Consider the following 18,294-nt stretch of genomic DNA (forward strand, 5'->3'; position numbering starts at 1 on the left):
AATATCAAAAATAAAAATACAAAAAATTATAATTATGCATAGGTCAGTTAATTTAACTTTTAATTTTAATCTTTAATGTCTATTTTATAAGAATAATTATGTTATTATAAAAAACTTGTAACTAAATTTCATATTCTTAATCACCGTCCAATAATAGAAGTACAATAATGTGTAAATTCAATGTGTAGGATATATTATAAAATAATACTATTAATTAATAAATTAGTAATTAATATTATAAATAAATATAACTATTATACTTTATTCACAACCATCTTATAATTTGCATATATTATAAAGAAAATTATATTATTAACGCATTAAATAAAAACACAAATTGAAATAAAAAAACACCATTTATATTTAATTTTTAGGTATGGCAAATTTTATGGCTCGAAAAAGGTCACATAAAATTTCGAGTAGTAAATAAATGAAACTCTTATTTTTATTTGTCATATTAAATAATTTTGCTTCAAACCTACAACTTTTCATCAAAAAGATATAGAAAAATGTCTAAAGTGTTGCTTTTGAATTAGATGCCAACTTTTTTTTGGAATAAATTAAACTCATAAAAATGAGGTTTTTCACATCCTTCAACCATAAGACATGTGGTTAAAATCATTAACGGCAATAACTGGCTAATAAATTTATTAGTTATATAATTGATAAAGAAAATGGCGCATGTTAAGGGATTGCTCTGGGTGCAAGTTAGCAGGACTAACGGCGTTTGAGTTTTCTGTTAATTCGTCGTCAACCGTTCTCCGATTGCCTTCTCAATTCTTCTCCGCTATTGGGCTTATTCTCTCACATCATTACTTTTCTTCAAATGGATTGGAGAAAACTATTCAAATGCTCTGAATCGCAAGACCTAGAGTTTCCCCCCCAAATATTCGTGATGGAAACCTGATTGTTCTTCCCCTTCCAGAAAATTTTGAAGCTGGAATTTCCGAGTGGAAATTATCACTTGTGGGTCAGTTTCTTGGAGTCTCACCAAGCTTCGTTTCTCTGCAAAGAATAGTTGACAATGTATGGAGTAAACCACTGTTGGGTTCGCGAGTTCAGGTTAGTTCTGCTGGCAACAATTTGTTTATTTTCTCGTTTGATAGTGAATTTGCCAGATAATGGGTTCTCGATAATGGTCAATGGCACATACATAACAAAACCCTAATCCTTCAAAAATGGGAACCAAATATAAAAAACCTAAATTTTGACTTAACTAAGATCCCTGTCTGGGTTCATCTTTTCAATGTACCCTTAGAACTCTTCTCCCGAATAGGCCTTAGTGACATAACTAGTGCCATTGGAGTTCCACTCTCAATGGATACTATCACTGCTTCAAAGTCTAGGCTTGAGTTTGCTAAAGTCTGTATCAAAATCGGAGTTAACGATGTCATTCCTAAGTTCATTAAAGTTGCACTTAAAGATGGCAAAAAAACCTCGATCAACATTGAGGTTCCTTGGTTCCCGCCTTCATGTAAGAAATACAAAGTGTTTGGGCATAATGAAAAAGGATGCTAGCACAAATCAAATGTTATCCCTGTTGTTTCCCAAGTCTGAAAAAAGAAGGGAGGAACTATTCCTAATTCGACAACCATTCATATTGGAGGTGTTGAAGCTTTACAGGAACCAACTAGTAACATTTCTAATGAAGCTGAAATCAATATTCTGCAAGAGCAAACACAAGTTATTTCAACTAACAATTTGGAGCACACAGTTTCTTCTGCAGTTGATGTTTCACAGATTGTGCATCATGAGGATGATATGGTTGAAGACCCTGCTATTAATTTAGCATTCAAGCCTTCAATCTGCTGAAGCTCCTGCTATTAATTTATCTGCTGAAGCTACTGTTCTTAATTATCCTACTGTAAATGATCAATCTAGCCTTCAAACTATTGAAGCACCTGTTATTGATAAAACTTCTCAACTAGAAACATCTAAACGAGGTAGAGGTAGGCCTAGAAAGGAAATTGAAAATGGTTGCCTTTCTAGTTCAAAAAACAGATTTGAAGTGCTCAACTCTGTTGAAGATTCTCCTTCTTTTGAAGTTCAACCAAGGAAACCTAGAGTTGCATCAATGGGAGTTGCTGATTTGGTTAAAGAGCTTAAATCAAAAAAGAAAGATCAACTTGACAAAGTTGAGACTCATTCAATTGCAAGTCAAAGGGGATCCATGGGAACACCACCTCAATGATAATTAGTTTCTAGAATATTAGAGGACTTAATAGTCCTCTAAAACAAAATAAAGTGGTTCTTAGAGCCTTACAAAATAATGTGGATGTTCTTTGTCTTTTGGAGACCAGAGTTAAAATGGAAAAATCAGAGGTTATCCTTAACACAAAATTCTCTAATTGGAATGTTTGCACTAATTATGATCATGCCACTAATGGTAGGATTTGGATGTTATGGAAGAAAGGAATTGATTTATCTATAATCCAAGTATTTGATCAATGTATCACTGCAAAAGGGATTGCTCTTGGTAATCTAGTTTTCATTTCAGCAATCTATGGAAGTAATGAAGGGATAAACCGAAGACAGTTGTGGCACAAGTTAAAGGAAGTAAGCACTATTGTTAATCATGCTCTATGGGTCTTAGGAGGAGATTACAATATTTTCCTGCATTCCCATGAAAGTTATGACCATGAGCTGATAGACCCTTACACTTCTCCTGATATGAAGGATTTTCAAGAGTTCACTCAAGAGCTTGCTCTCCTAGACCACCCATTCTTTGGGCCTATGTTCACTTGGAGTAATAAGCAACAAGAGATTTTTCTTGCTAGAAAACTTGATAGGATTATGATAAATCCTAGTTGGGATTCTTTCTTTCAACAATCATTAGTTGAATTCCTTGCTCCTGGAATCTCTGATCACGGCATGGCCATCATATGGCTTTCAAAAGAGTCTCTTGCTACTAGACCTAAAACTTTCAAATTTTTTAATTTTTGGACTTCTCATCCCAGTTTCTTAAATGTTGTAAGGCATTATTGGCATCAAGAAGTTCAAGGCAATCCTATGATGGTTTTATTTTCGAAACTTAAAAGACTCAAAGTATGTCTCAAGAGATTCAACAAAGACAATTTCAACAATCTTTCGGATCATGTGAAATTAAAGAGAATTGAGCTGGAAAATCAATAGCTTCTCACTCTTAAAGGTGAGGATGCCATTGAGAATGAACTTGAAATCCAATATTAGTTGAAGACCTTTGAAGAAGCTGAATCTTTGTTCCTTAAGCAAAAAGCTAAAGTAAAATGGATAAAAGATGGTGACAAAAATTCCAAAATTCTCCATTCTATAGTAGCCTTTAAAAACAAGAGGGATACTATAAGAGTCCTTGTTGATGATAGAAGGAATAGGCTTGAAACTTTTGATGCCATGGCTAATGAAGTGACTATTTTTTTCTCTAATTTGCTTGGTATTGCTGACCCTATAGTCAAGGATATTGATCCTTTCATCCTTAAAGATCTCCTTAACTTTACATTTACTTTTGAAGCTTCTTCTTCACTAGTTAAGGAGGTCACTACTAAAGAAATTCAAAATGCCATCTTTTGCCAAGACAATGAAAAAACCCCTGGACCGGATGGATTCTCTCCCTTCTTCTTCAAGAAATGTTGGTTTATAGTGGGTGAAGATGTCATTAATGTTGTCAAATAATTTTTCTGCAATGATTACATTCATCCATGCAATGATTACATTTATCCAGCCTTCAACTCCACAATTATTGCTCTTGTTCCTAAAGTCCCTAATCCTTATGTTGTTAAATATTTTAGGCCAATCTCCTGTTGTTATGTCATCTACAAAATTATTTCAAAAATCATTGTTAGCAGAATGACAGATTTCCTACCTGAGATTATCTCCTTGAATCAGACTGCTTTTATCCGAGGTCGAAACATTATTGACAATTCCCTTCTAGCTCAGGAGATGGTAAAATGATATAGTAGGAAAATCATTTCTCCAAGATGCTCAATGAAGATTGACTTACACAAGGCCTTTGATTCCTTGCATTGGAGTTTCATTTCAGCAATCTTTAAAGCACTCCATCTACCTCAAATATTTATTGCTTGGATTGAAATTTGTTTTACTCAAGCTATGTACTCTATTGCTTTCAATAGTACCTTAATTGATTATTTCAAAGGGGTTAGAGGATTAAGACAAGGGGACCCTCTTTCCCCTTACTTATTCGTTCTTACAATGAATGTTCTTTCTAAAATGCTTAATCTAGCTGCTGCTAAAGGAATCTTTGCCTTTCACCCAAAATGCAAGAAGATCGGGCTAACTCAACTCTCTTTTGCATACGATCTCCTGAGTTTCTGTAAAGGTAACATTGATTCAGTGGCTGGTGTCTTGAGTGTTCTTCACCAATTTTATCAAGTTTCAGGACTTAATTTAAATTCGTCCAAATACGAGTATCTCCTTTAGGGATTTAGAGGAGATGAAAAATATTTCTGATTTAAAATAGGGTGTCTGCTTGTAAGGTATCTTGGTATCCCACTTGTTACTCGTAAACTCTCTCTAAAGGATTGTGAACCATTGTTTGACAAAATTAGGCAAAGGTTACACCACTGGTCTGCTAGAAATCTTAGTTACGCTGGCAGACTTGAGCTAATCAGATCTGTATTATTCAGTGTCAGTATTTTTTGGTGCAGACAACTTATCCTCCCAGCTTTTATCTTAAAATCAGTGGATTAACTTTGGTCAAGGTTCTTTTGGAAAGGAGCAGATAAATCGGCAGCCGGAGCTGGAGTAAGTTGGGACCAAATTTGTCTTATAAAGTTTGAAGGAGGTTTAGGGCTGAAAAATGTTTTAATTTGGAATAGAGCTTGCATTATAAGCCTCATAAGGAAGATTCTTGCAGGTGATGGTTCGTTTTGGGTTGCATGACTAAAAAAATTATGTATTTAAAGAGCATAATTTATGGCAGTTTGAAGTTGGAACTAATATCAGCTGGAGCATCAGCAGAATTCTAAAAATGAGGACCATTGTTTATCCTCTTATCTCTTCTGGTACTCTGCAGACAAAGGAAATCTGGGATAAAATTCGGACACAAGGGCATAAAGTTCATTGGCATAGACTCATATGGTATCCTATGCATTTACCAAAGCATAGCTTGATTGCTTGGATGACCATTTTGAATAGGTTACCTACCAGTGATCGGTTACAAAGAATGGGAATAAGCACTGATGGAATCTGTATTAACTGCAGAATCTACCAAGAAACAAGGGACCACTTGTTTTCTCAATATTCCTTGGTTGTTGAACTCTGGAAATCTATCCTAAACTTGAATGGTATGAACTATACTGCTCTGACTTGGGATGAAATGGTCTCTCGGGCTAGCTCAACGTGGAAAGGGAAATCCCTTATCACCATTATCTTGAAAATTTTGTGGAACGCTTTTATTTACTCCTTGTGGCAAGAACGAAATCGTAGAATGTTTCAGGGTCGATCCCGAACTGTCGACATTATGCTCAAAGAAATCATTGAAGTTGTTAGTATCATGCTTAGGGGTAAATCTATTAACAGACTTGATAGTGCTAACTTTTACCTTTGTAATGCTTGAGATATACTCTAACCAATCATTAGTTCTTTTGTAATTAATATGTTTTGTTCTTTTTGTTGATTGGTTATAGCATAACATTGCTATTTTGGATAAAAAAATTCTGATTTATCCTAAAAAAAATTATTAGTTTTGACCAATAAAAAATTAAATATGAAAAAAAATTAAAATATCTATCCAACATCCATTTTCTTTTTGGTACAAAAAGGAACTGCTCCAAGCAGTTTACTATCCTCTTAGTCTTCCTTCCCCATTGGCATCAGCCATCATCAATGGACGAACTTCCTCTGGTGGTTCCCTCGTAAAGTCTGAGTTTGTTTCCTGTTCAAACGCCATTTTTGCCAGTCGATCGGCACATCTGTTCCCCTCACGCCAAATGTGTCTGATTTCCTTGATCCAACATTCCTTTCGTAGTTCTACACAATCCTCCATGATCGTATATTCAGGGTGGTCTTCTTCTAAGTCACCGTTCAGAGCCTCAACGACCCATTTCGCGTCAAGCTCGACAATCAAGCTTCTCGCATTCAGATTCTTTGCTAGTAGGAGCCCCTGTCCGACTCCCCAGATTTCCTCTTCCGATACAGTTCATGAAACCTCCAATCCACTCTCCATCCTCATCTCTAATCCATTCTACGTTCTTCAAACTATACTGAATGATTTGGTTCGGATCAGGAGCCTTGTTTTTAAAATTTTGATCATTTCTGCTCTTCCACAACCCCCAAATAGTGGTCGCGAAGAGGGTGCCCCAGCAAATTCCTTCTCTCCATGAGTTTTTTGCTTTGCAGTTTCTCTTCATCCAATCATCGGAGTTTCATCGGTCGAATTTTTCATCTTGGTGTCTTGCTCCTATCTTATCCCAGGTTTGTTGCGCTTTACTGCAAATCCTTAAAATATGCTCCAACGATTCTGGGGCATTCTGGCAATCTTTGCAATTTATTTCTTGGGTCATGTTCTTTCTAACTCTAATCTCATGCTTATTCAACTTTGTTTAGTATGCAAAGCCAAATGAACATTCTGATGCGTTCAGTGGATTCCACTTTCCAAATCCATCCTAGTTCACGTTTCTGTTGATTTGTACTTTCCAGACTTGTCATTGTTGAGTAGGTCGATTTCACTGTAAATTTGCAATCTTTCGAGTGACCCCAGTAAACTTTATCTTGCGTTTGACCAGTGTTTGTAAGCGATATTGGGGTTCCTTTAATCTGCTTCTCCGTTTCTTCTGTAATCAAATTTTGAATTGTTAGAAGTTTCCATGTTCTTCCCTCCGTAATGAATAGAGCCACTTTCTCGTTCCTGTTGTTTACTTCAATCTCTGGGTAGCTCTTCTTCAACGAATTTTCGCCCACCCACCAATCGTACCAAAATCTGGTTTGTTCCCGAGAGATTATTTGATGCTTCTTGCCCGCTCTAATGATCTGTCGTGTGCTAAGGATTCCCTTCCAAGTTGAAGAACTATTAGCTTGGGTAGTAGCCTCCATAAATTCCTTTTGAATTAGGTACTTTTCCTTGAAAATCTTGCACCAGAGCATGTCCTATTGCTTAAGCATACTCCATCCGTTTTTTGCCATCAAGGCCAAGTTCATCATCTTTGCTTTTCGGAGACCCAAGCCCTCTATTGATTTTGGCTTACAAACTGTGTCCCAGTTTACTAAATGATTATGAGAATATTCGGTGCCACCACCCCAAAGAAAATTCCTATTTATGCTGTCTATTTTGTTGCACGTTGAATGGGGCGTACGTGTTTGCGTTTGCTCTTTTGGCTAATGAAAGGGGCGTACGTGTTTGCGTTTGCTCTTTTGTGAATAATAGGGACGCCCAAATATAAGCCCAACTCATCAGTTAAGGGAAATCCGCTTAGCTCACTTAAATAATTGGCCGTTTCATTGCCGATGTTTGGGGACACGAATTTTTTTTACTTTTGCTGGTTCACTTCTAGGCCTGAAGTCTCCCCAAATATCCTTAGGCATTCCCTTACTCGACTTATTTGCTCAGCTTTTGCTTCGACGAATAATAGTAGGTCATCCGCAAAGAATATGTGACTGATTTTAGGACCCCATCTAGATATTTTTATTGCTTTCCTCTCCTCGTCCTCTACTCTTTCTACGATCATGTGTGAGAGTCGTTCCATAACTAAGATAAACAAATAGGGTGATAGGGGGTCTTCTTGGCGTAGACACTGTCCTGGCTCGAAACTTTCAGTCGTTTCACCGTTCCATAATGGTTCGATAGTACTGGCTTCCACGCAATGCATTATTATGGCTACAAACTCCTCTAGAAAATCAAAATCTCGTAGTGTTTTAAGTAGAAACGACCAGCTGACCTTATCATAAGCTTTTTGAAGGTCTATTTTCATTATAATTGATCATTTTCTTCCTTGTAGGTTCGTTAGCGTATGGACAGCTTCTTGGACTACTAGAATGTTGTCTGTAACACTCCTGCCTGCCAAGAAACTATTCTGAAACGGCCCTACCAATCTTTGAAGAATGGGTTTCATACGTTGAACGAGGGTCTTCGATAAGATCTTATAAGTATTAAAGAGTCTGATCGGGCGAAATAAAGTAATCCTGTCTGCTGCGTTAACTTTTGGGTTAAGCACTAAATATACTTTCATCGTCTCTGCATCAACGGATCCAGAAGTGAGAGCAGAATTTACGTAACCAAGCAGTGTATCCTTCCCAATTTATTAATAACATGTTAAAATGGATTTATGAATTGTGATTAAACATATATCCTATAGTTATAAACATAAATATATCTATAAAATGATAAAATTAATTTATGTATATTGATAAAATAATAAATATATCCTTTCATGTTGGTTTTTATTTCGATTAATCAATTAATGACGTCCTTATTTGACGGTACATTACTTTTTTATTTTTTTGTTTTTACTATCACATCTCATTCTAGGATTATAAGTGTGAGAAATAATTTGCAATAGTTTAAATGAACTCAAATTATGATGGACTAAACTGTAATAAATTATACTTTAAAGGACTTAATCATATATTAATAATATTATTTGGGGATTAAACTGGACAAATTCAAAGTTTGATAATCAAATCGGGAAAATAGGGTCTAATTTGAATATATAGTTAACTCTGTGACCAACTATAGAATTAATCCTTACATTTAAGAATATGATGTCCCTGAGGTCAAAATAACATAAAACATATTCGCCAAAAAAACACCCAACGCCGCCGCTGTCATCATCTTTTCCTGTTCACCGACATCGTCCCCCTTCATCAGTGTCACCCATCGACCCGAGAACGTCGTTCTTGATTTTCAGTGTTGCACCTTCAAAACTTTACTCTGCCCATCCCTTATTGCTCGCTGTCGCAATCTGCTGTCTATCCATATCAAAACCCCCAGCTGCGCCGCCACGCCGTGACCCCCTTGTCGTTGTGTTGAAATCCTTAGAACCAGCATTATAGCTTTGTTTCTTTGTCAAAATCAAAGCGATGTTAAGCCATGGTCAAACCATTCTCAAGGTATTGTTTTGTTTCAGTTATGTAGTGAGGTATTTCTTTTATTTTAATTTTTATATCGATGCCAATAGCTCGTCCATTTAATTTTTTTTTTATAATTTTTTCATCCCTAAACTTGAGTTTATGTTGTTGACTGTTCTGTTTGCCACTGCTACATTTTTTTTGTCGCTGAAATTGAAGAAGGAAACAGAAGCTTAAGGAAGAAAAAAAGTGAAGACATGGGAAAGAGAGGAAGAAGTGGTAGTGGAGATGCCGGAGGCTTGAAAAGAGCTGCAAACACGCCGTTGAAGTTCCAAAAGACGGTCTCACTCAGAGAAGAAGCGACTGGCAAGAAGCAAACAAGGGGAGGAGGTTCCACCAACGTCAAAGCTGCATTGAAACACGAGCACTTGCAAAACCTAGCCGTCTGGGCTAGTGGCGAAGCCTCAATCCCTTCTTTGGCTTCTTTTTTTGGGCACAGGTTGGCCGCTGATGGAGAAGCTTCGGCAATCCCCCATGATCCTTCTTTATTTCCTTGCCAGAGGTTAGTATTTTCTGGATCTGAACTGTGTTATGAGAATTTGAGATCTATTGGTTGCCTTTGGATTGTATTTGGTTCTAGTTAACTTGCATAGGTGTATAAAAGTTATTTATGAGGTTACGAATTAGAGGTGCCATCGAGCTAAATCAAGTTTAAGTTCGAGGTTCTAAGTTAATCGATTGAATTTCACTTTTAAGCTTTGAGCTCAATTCAAGATAAAAATTTACTCAAGCTTGCTCGATTAGTCTCGTTTACCTATTAAAAGCTAAGCTTAATTCAACAATATGTATTAAAAAAAATTTATTAGGTTCACAAGCGAAGACAAATCTAAACACTATACAGGACTTTTGTTAGTGAGAGCTAATTCAGGCGATTTCAAATTTCAAATTTCAAATTTCCATTCCTTGTAAACCACATCCACACTCCCCGGCGTCTTTCCTTTCAAACCCAGTGGTCGGCCACCACTTCGCTGCCGCGACAGTCACCGTCAATAGTCTCCGACCGTCGCTCGGTGGCATCGGAAAAGGAAGAAAAATACACCTTTTGAATCCTCTCTTCACCCCAAGCATAGATCGGACGTTGGTTTTTTCAAAATCGAAATAAATCGGAGTAGATCTAGAAGAAAAAATTCGCGTTCAGACGAAATTCTCCCCGTCAGACAGGAAATTAAAAAGGTTCGTGGATTTCGTCAAATGATGATTTCTCAGTGGCGGTGCTTGCTTCCGAATTGGGTATAGAATCCCGTCCTTTCTTTTCCAACCACGACACTGAAATCGAAGACCAAGACCACTGGCTCGACTGTCCCCAGGATTTTTCCGACCTCGTTCTCCTCCAGTTCTTCCGCCGTCAGTGACGCGATAAATCCGGTAACTATATCATCCGTATCATCGGAAAGTATTTCCCGTTGAACACAGGGACTTCCTTTTTTGCTCGCTTCGAAGTCATCATCAAGGATATACTTCCACAATGAACATAAGCTGACTGATTCTTCAATTTTGCCGCCCTTGTTGGTTCCACCGAGCATTCTCTGTATCTTTGAAGAAAGAAGGATTCCGATCAGTTTTCAAATTCTGCTTTGCTTCAGATTTTTGTTATAATCTGAATTTAATTGCCTTCCGAGTTGAGAATTTGGTTCAATCTTCAACGCGTGTGCTTGAGTTATATCGGATTTGGCGTTAAAACCAAGCTTGAGATTTTCTTCGGGTCTGGTTCACTGCAGAAATATATGGAGACTGAGAGCACTAACGGATTTTGCCATTACCACTGCTTCCTTCGCAGAATTATGGAATTACGAAATCTATATCCCTTGCGGGATCGTCTCAGATCCGAGGTATGTTCTTCCCAGAGAGTTTCTACGCCCACTCACCTTTGGGTTTAGCCAAACGAGAGGCAAAACTAAGGTTAAAGGCTCCTTCCGAGAACTTTGCTTCAAGGTCGGCAGCTACAAGCCAATTACAGTTTCTACAATCTCGGCAGAGTAACAAAATTTGTGTTGACTGTAAAAATAAAAATCCACAGTGGGCTTCAGTAACCTACGGTGTTTTCATGTGCTCGTAATGTTCCTGCAAACACCAAGGCTTAGGTATACATATCTCGTTCGTTCAAGCTGTTAACATGGACTCGTGGACAGACATCCAGATCAAGAAAATGGAATCAAGTACCAACAACAAGCTCAACTCTTTTTTGGCACAATATGGTATTCCCAAAGAAACTGATATCGCTACCAAGCATAACACTACTACTGCGAGTATTTACCGTGATCGTATGCAAGCTCTCGCTGAGGGTCGTGTATGGAAGAATCCACTAGTTGTGAAGGAATCTGTCAATGGTGGTACAATGGGAGGTGTTATGCAGAATTCGAGGTCGAGTGAGGACAAGCATACCATATCCCGATTGGACGTTTCGTCGGCGAATAAGGAGACTTTTTTGGCCAGCAGAAAGGCGGATAATAAATTTAGGCCTGAAGGTTTGCCTCCTTCACAACGAAGGAATTATGGGATTGGGAAGCGAGCTTTAGTAGAGGCATCAACAGCTCAACCTGCTGAAGATGTTGTCCACGATGGAATCAATGAGTTCAGCACAAAGGGGTGTAGTGGTAACAACTCTGGTGAAAGAGCAAGAACTGAGAGATTCGAATTTAATAATTGGTGGAAGGAAGGCCATACAAATGTTAGTAATGTGTACAGAAGTGGATGCTTCACGTTATTCATTGAAAACCTACCAGAGAAGATCCATTGGAAGAGACTTGGATCCTTATTTTGCACTCACAGTTATGTTATTGATGCCTTCATTCCTAAAAAAAGAAATTCGAAAGGGGTTTGTTTTGGGTTCATTCGCTTTGCAAGAATTGAAGAAGCAAGGAAAGCGATATCAAAGATGAACGGTGCTCATATTTACGGCAGCAAAATTAGAGTCTCTTTGGCTAAATATAAACCTCGACAGTCTTATTGGAGAAAGTCCTCGACAGTTGTTCAACGTAAGTCTGGGATGGAAGATGTTTCGAGGAATAAACACTGTGAAGTTGAGGGTGTTGTGGACGAAGATAAACTTCACATGTTGAGTAACTGTCTTGTGGGGTGGTGCAAGAACTTTATCAAAATCGGTGATCTTGCTAACCAAATGTAAGCCAAAAGACTAGCTAGTTTCATGCTAATGAGAGCTGCTGGAAATGTAGTTCTAATGGTTTTTGAAGACTCTGATTCGTTGAGAAGCGTAAAGGATGATAAATTAGAGACTATTGCAAAATGGTTTTCCAGAGTTGAAACTTGGTCACAGAGTCTGGTGGTAGAGTGTCGTCGCGTGTGGTTAGTTTGCGAAGGTGTTCGTTTTCATGCTTGGAATTGGATAATTTCAAAAACATTGCAGCTAAGTGGGGCAAATTATTAGCAATTGACAACAGTTGTGAGTTTCCGTCGTCCTTTGATCGGGCTAAAATTCAAATACTCACAAAGGCTCAAGTGAGAATTGATGAGTTGATGGAGTTGAAGGTCGGTGCTACTTTATTCAAAATCATGGTGCATGAAGTTGATTCTTCATTCAAACCAAATTCTTGAGTCCCTGAAGATTGCGATATTTCATTAGAACTTGTTTCTTAAATTAGATCGTAACTGTTCGAAAGCTGTATTCAGAGGCGTTTCTTTTAGTTTTTTTGGTTTCAAGTGTTGGTTTTTATTTTGTTATGTTCTTTTGCAACTTGTGGTGTATTTTAGAAATCGGGTTACTGTCTTTGGGGCTTTTTGTTTGACGATGGGAGATTTTTAGGTGATATGGTTTTTGTAATGGTGTATATTCCCGTATGAGGGTATTGGGTGTTTTCACATGTACTTGATGTTCTGATTAATAAATTATGAGGCACTCTTTTCTTCCTTCCAATGTTCTTCAACGTACTTCTAAGTATGTGGAAGAATACGAAGGGGGTTTTTAATGAGACCTCCAACTTTTATAAAAAAAATTTAGGTTCACAAGCTATTTGGATCGTGTTACAATATTTGAATTTGGTTCGTTACGTAGTTTGAACTCCACTCAACAAGGATGAAGTTGAATTTGAATGTTTTAGCTTGTGAGCACAAGTGTCATTTACAATCCTATTTCATATGTATCGTGCCAGCATTGAGTCCCACAACAGAATGCAATTGACTCAACAACTAGATAGGTCTTATTTTTTTACTGTTAAAACTTTAGGCTTTGATATCGAGTACTTAGATGCGTTTGTGACGAGAAATTGATTACTGAAAAACAGTTATTTGTTGATTCCATACTTCAAGTTTGTTTGGTGCTGGTTTAGTTACTGATCATTCATTTTGAATTGAACTGCAAGTGGTTTTGCTTAAGTGAATCTGCTCTTAATAATGTTGGGCATTGGGGAGGGGTGAGATATGGGGAAATTCTCTTGAGAAGTGCTGTCCAGCCTATCTGATAACTCGTTGGATATGGATGTTTTTAATCCCCCCCACACCAAGTTTTTTCATATATTTGAGGATCTTACTCTCATGTCCAAATATGTGTCCGACATAAATGTTAAACATCGATACACTTGAGAAAAATGAAGAATATGGGTATAAGATGCTATCTAGATTGTCGGTTCTAATTGTTTAGTTCAATAACTAGTTTGATAATTTTGCTTACTGTTTTACTCTATTGTCATGTTAAATGCAGTGGAGCGTATGGAGTTGAATTTGATTTGATTTGATTTCACTTTAATGTTTTGCAGATGTGAGACGATTCTTCAGCCTGCCTTTAATTGCACTGTTCGCATCGAAAAGAATCGAGCCAATGCAAGGCATAGACGTAAGAAACCCTATATTTCGACACAGAATACCGTGGTCTACAACTGTCACTTCTGTTTGCATCGGAATCTAAAACGAGGGACTCCAGAGGGCCACATGAAAGAAATGTACCCTCCCAAGTCAAAAACATCATCTTCGATACCCAAAGTTGTCAAGTCCAGAAATTTGAAGGCTATTATCAGTTCAGGTGAAGAAACAAACAAAGATGATACTGATGAGATGAAATTAACAAGTTTACCTGCAGTGGCTGCTGCTGAAAATCCGAACACAGATGCTCCTGTGACTCCAGGTAGAGGTAGGACTTTGTTGGATTTGAAAAAGAGAAATAGGAACAAATCCGGGTCGAAAAGACCGGTTGAACAGGAAAACATTCCGATGACACCTGATGTGGGAAAAACAGTTGGTGCTTCTGGTAAGAGGAGGAGAAAATCTTGGATGAGCCTCAGTGAAATCATTGCGGCCAATGAGGATTGAGGACTTGTACTTCTAGACTCGTATTCTTTGTTGTGAGCTACGTTTCACGAATTCTTTATTTTTCCCAAAATACTCGTTGTATGCGTCTCTGTGTCCCACACTTTTATATTTTGATCTAATATTTACCTCAAGTGCATAAATTATTATGTTTATCAAATATAAAAATAAATAAATTTATTTTTAAATATGTATGTATAATTAAATCAAAATCAAAATTTAATGTGTAATTAAATCAAATTAAAGTCATATATAATTCTATCAAATTGAAGTTTATATTTTACATTGCACATTTAATCTATATTTATATGCAGATTCGATATCTTCTTATAATTTCTAAATATATATAGTTTTTAAAAATAAGTTCTGGTTGTTTTATATTTTAAAAGTTTTATTGGTTTTAGTTATTTCGACACGTGATAACTTTTTATTGAATCATGTCACTTTTTAATGCTTAATGTATCAAGCCTATTTTTTTTAATGATTATCGGGTTTTAAATATAATAAACATTTTAATGTTGTATTTGTTTTTTTACACCACCGGTTCACAATAAAAATTTAAAAATTTTTATAGTTTTTGGTGCTTGAATCTAGGATTTATAAGGATAACAAACAAAGATGAACCTATAGAGGGCAAGCGATGACGGTCATTCCCCCTAAAAAATTTAAATTTATATATATTTTAGATATTTTCTTTATATTTATGGTTAAAAATATGTTTTCACCATCTTAAAATTTTATAAATTCATATCTCCTTTAAAATTTTATAAATTCACTCCTCTAACATAAAATTATATGTATGTCTCTGGTTACAAGTCTCTCTGTGGTTTGGTTCGTGCATTTTAATTTTATAATATTTTAAAATTTAGAAGGTTTCCTAACATGTATTTTAAATTTATAATATATTAGTACGTAAAATCAAATTTTATATATCACAAATATATTATAAATTAAATTAAAGTTCTTATATAAATTTGATATTTATCCTTTATTTATTAGACATTTGACATTTCGAGGCATAACCTTACCCAAATTCTGAATGTAAAACAATAAATCAGAACCTAAACTTCGTAAAACAGATCAGAAAACTAAAACATTTAAGAACATCAGAAAGGAGACATATTCCACAGATTTTGTATACCAGACATCGAATTCACAGTTCTTGAATTGTCACTTTCACCGAAGAAGACAGCCATTTGAATGAGACGAAGATGGCGATGGCAAAGAACTCGATGAAATCCGAGTTCCATGGAACAGATCCGACAAATAATTCCCCAAATCATCAGGCGAAATCCTTACGAAATCCCCATTCGATATCCTCGAATACGTTTCGTAGAATTCCTTATAAACAGGAACAAGTTTCCCAGCAATCGAAACCTTCAATTCATCCCTTAACTTCCCATCTGGTACACTCCTCAAAATCTGTTTCATATAAGCTTCTTCGAAAGCAGCATTAAATCTTCTGAAACAGTCTTTGACTGCTTCATGCGATAGTTCTGGTGTTGTTCTTTCGGGTAAAGTTTTGAAAACCCGATTCCAGGCTACCAATTCATAGCTCGAAGCATATTGTTTGATCTTCTGGGTATGTTTGGACAGCCATTGATCACCCAAAAGATGTTGAAGGTTACTTGTTTGAACTTGGTTAATGATGAACTGAAGATTGTTTGCCAAGAAAAGATATGAAAGAGAGACATCTTTGTACTGTTGAGCTTTACTGTCGATCTTGCATAAAAGCACCAATATAAGCCATGCAAGATGGATCGGAGCAGCTTCGATGGCGGTCGGATTGTTAAAATAGGATTCTGGAAATGGTGGGTTTTCTGCCGGCGGATGAACCGATAGAATATCGGAGAGAATACGATCGTAATCCGACAGGGAAGATATGTAACTCATAGAGGATTGGGTGAGGGGATGAATTCCTCCACCCGGAACCGGTGTTTTCGACGAGTCTTTTCGGATTGATGATCCGAAATTGATTAGCAATGTGAAAACTGAGTCACCAACTTTTTGCAGTGATGAAAGGGCGTGGGATTTAATGGCCGAGGTCAAATCGACGTTGAAGATTGATTCGATCTCAGGCCGGAGTTCGGAGATTGTTCCGTGGAGTTCGAGTAGTCGGAAAATTCTCTCCGGCCGTGAGTTCTTGTTCTGGGCGATGATTTCGGGGAACTTGAAGAGATTCGTGGCTCCTTCCATTGTTATTTCAGCAAAACAAGCGTCTCTTATAGTTTGAGATGCCGAAAAAACATGATCGCAGAGGATTTTTTCGCCATTAAAGAGTGACTTCACAGCAATCTTCACAGCATTCAACCAGTTCTTGATCGAAAAATCGAGTGATTCCCAATTCATTTTGTTGATCTGGGAAGATTTGAACTTTTCGATCCCAAGAAGATATAAGCCTCGATCAACTATTGATTTCCGGAACAACTTGTAGATCTTCAGACACTCTTTGCCATAACCAGAACTGCTCATACACTCAGCAATAGCCTTCAAATCCGTCATTGCTAATGCTGAAACTCTCTCCACTTCGCTGATCGACTCACCGGCTATTTTCAGCTGATCAACCTCGTCTTCATCATCATCGTAGTGGAAACTGGCTGAGCCATCGGACGAAAGACTCGTCGAGACCGATTCCGGATCGAGCCGCTCACGGTTCGAAGCCAGTATCTGATAAAACTCTTTCTCGAGTCTTTTCATGGCGATTTGCATGAGGTTTTGAGCAAGAACGAGGTCGTGAGGAGATGAATTTTGAGAAACGAGAAAATGCATGGATCCACGAAGATCCATAACGCATTTGAGAAACTCTCTGGCTTCTTTCCTGTTATGGTGAAAGAGAGGAGTAACACTGGTTAAGGAAGAAGAGTTTACATCCCATTTTTTGATGATTGATTCAGCATTTTGAATGGTTTGTTTCGCCATTGAAGGAGTTGGGGAGCTTGGAGAAGAAAAGGTGGGAATGGGTGTTTTAGAAAGTGGAGACAACCCTTTTCTCGGGATGTTCAGATGATTGTGGTTGTTTGCAGTCTGAAATAACACCATTTTTTTTTTAAATTCGAACCTTGAGGACAGGAGAGAGATTGAAGAAGAAGGAAGCTGGATTTGGTGTTATTTTTCATTTGTGGGCAAACGGGTTATATAGACGAATGAAGCAGCAAGTTTATACCGTTTACTTATAAAATCCGTGTTGAATGTTTTAGTTTGAAAATAAATGTTGGTGACTTATATATTTGAATAAGCATACCAGATTTATAAAATAATATCAAAATTTTAGATTCTATTACAAGTTTTTCATTTCGGATATTTACGTAAAATAATATTTAAATTTGATGTTAAAGATACAATTAAGATCAGATATAAAATATTAAAAAAAATTATTTAACATCAGAAAAAAATACTAAATTATTAAGTATATAAACTTAAAATTTAATTTAATTAATATTTAAATTAAGAAAGATCTAAAGTATTGTTATACCATAATTTTGAGGGAATGGACTCCTCTCACTCTTTGAATGGTTAAGGATGATAGAACAACTTATACTCCGATGATTTTCAAATGGATAGATCAAGGTTTTCTGTTTCTTAAGAAAAATTAGATTTAAGGTCGGATAAAATCTTAAGTTTGATTTGTTTAGTCAGATCGAGTTAGATTATGGTTTAAAATATACATGTTTCGTCTAAATTTGATATAATTACGAATTTTGATATTTATTTATATATTATTAATTAGATTTTGATAATAAAAAGGTGCATGTAAAATATTAATGTGTAAGTATTACAATTATAATATTATATTAATTTAATGTTATTAAATTAAAAAATATATTATTTAATTAATTCTATATTCTAATAAAATTAAAAAAATATATTGTAATTTAAATAAAGTTAGAAACAAATTTTATAAAAATTATATCAAATTCAGATATGTCAAAAAACTCATCCCATTACTATCCCTGTAACTTCTACTAACTCATCCTATACCTT

General features: G+C 36.4%; 3 protein-coding genes across 4 annotated transcripts; 2 read left to right on the plus strand and 1 right to left on the minus strand.

Moving 5' to 3' along the window:
- The first annotated feature begins 3,822 nt into the window (after window positions 1–3,822).
- LOC120198064 lies at window positions 3,823–5,551 on the plus strand. The gene is made up of 2 exons (XM_039199459.1): window positions 3,823–3,918; window positions 5,009–5,551. The coding sequence occupies exons 1-2, from the start codon at window positions 3,823–3,825 to the stop codon at window positions 5,549–5,551; spliced, it is 639 nt and encodes a 212-aa protein (XP_039055390.1).
- Window positions 5,552–8,739: 3,188 nt separating this feature from the next.
- Window positions 8,740–14,414, plus strand: LOC120197957. 2 transcript variants are annotated; one of them, XM_039199355.1, is made up of 3 exons: window positions 8,740–9,039; window positions 9,217–9,559; window positions 13,767–14,414. In XM_039199355.1, exons 2-3 carry the CDS (start codon window positions 9,255–9,257, stop codon window positions 14,314–14,316), a joined length of 855 nt encoding a protein of 284 aa, XP_039055286.1. In that variant the 5' UTR covers window positions 8,740–9,039; window positions 9,217–9,254; the 3' UTR covers window positions 14,317–14,414. The 2 variants fall into 2 exon arrangements, with proteins under 2 accessions (XP_039055286.1, XP_039055285.1); XM_039199354.1 differs by lacking the exon at window positions 8,740–9,039 and having other exon boundaries at window positions 9,146–9,559; window positions 13,767–14,411.
- A 976-nt stretch (window positions 14,415–15,390) lies between these two features.
- LOC120197909 (exocyst complex component EXO70H1) lies at window positions 15,391–17,392 on the minus strand. The gene has a single exon (XM_039199304.1). It carries the CDS (start codon window positions 17,350–17,352, stop codon window positions 15,490–15,492), a length of 1,863 nt encoding a protein of 620 aa, XP_039055235.1. The 5' UTR covers window positions 17,353–17,392; the 3' UTR covers window positions 15,391–15,489.
- Window positions 17,393–18,294: the final 902 nt, after the last annotated feature.

The sequence above is a fragment of the Hibiscus syriacus genome, unplaced genomic scaffold (genome assembly GCF_006381635.1).
Source record: "Hibiscus syriacus cultivar Baekdansim isolate YM2019G1 unplaced genomic scaffold, ASM638163v2 tig00117056_pilon, whole genome shotgun sequence".
Taxonomy (NCBI): domain Eukaryota; kingdom Viridiplantae; phylum Streptophyta; class Magnoliopsida; order Malvales; family Malvaceae; genus Hibiscus; species Hibiscus syriacus.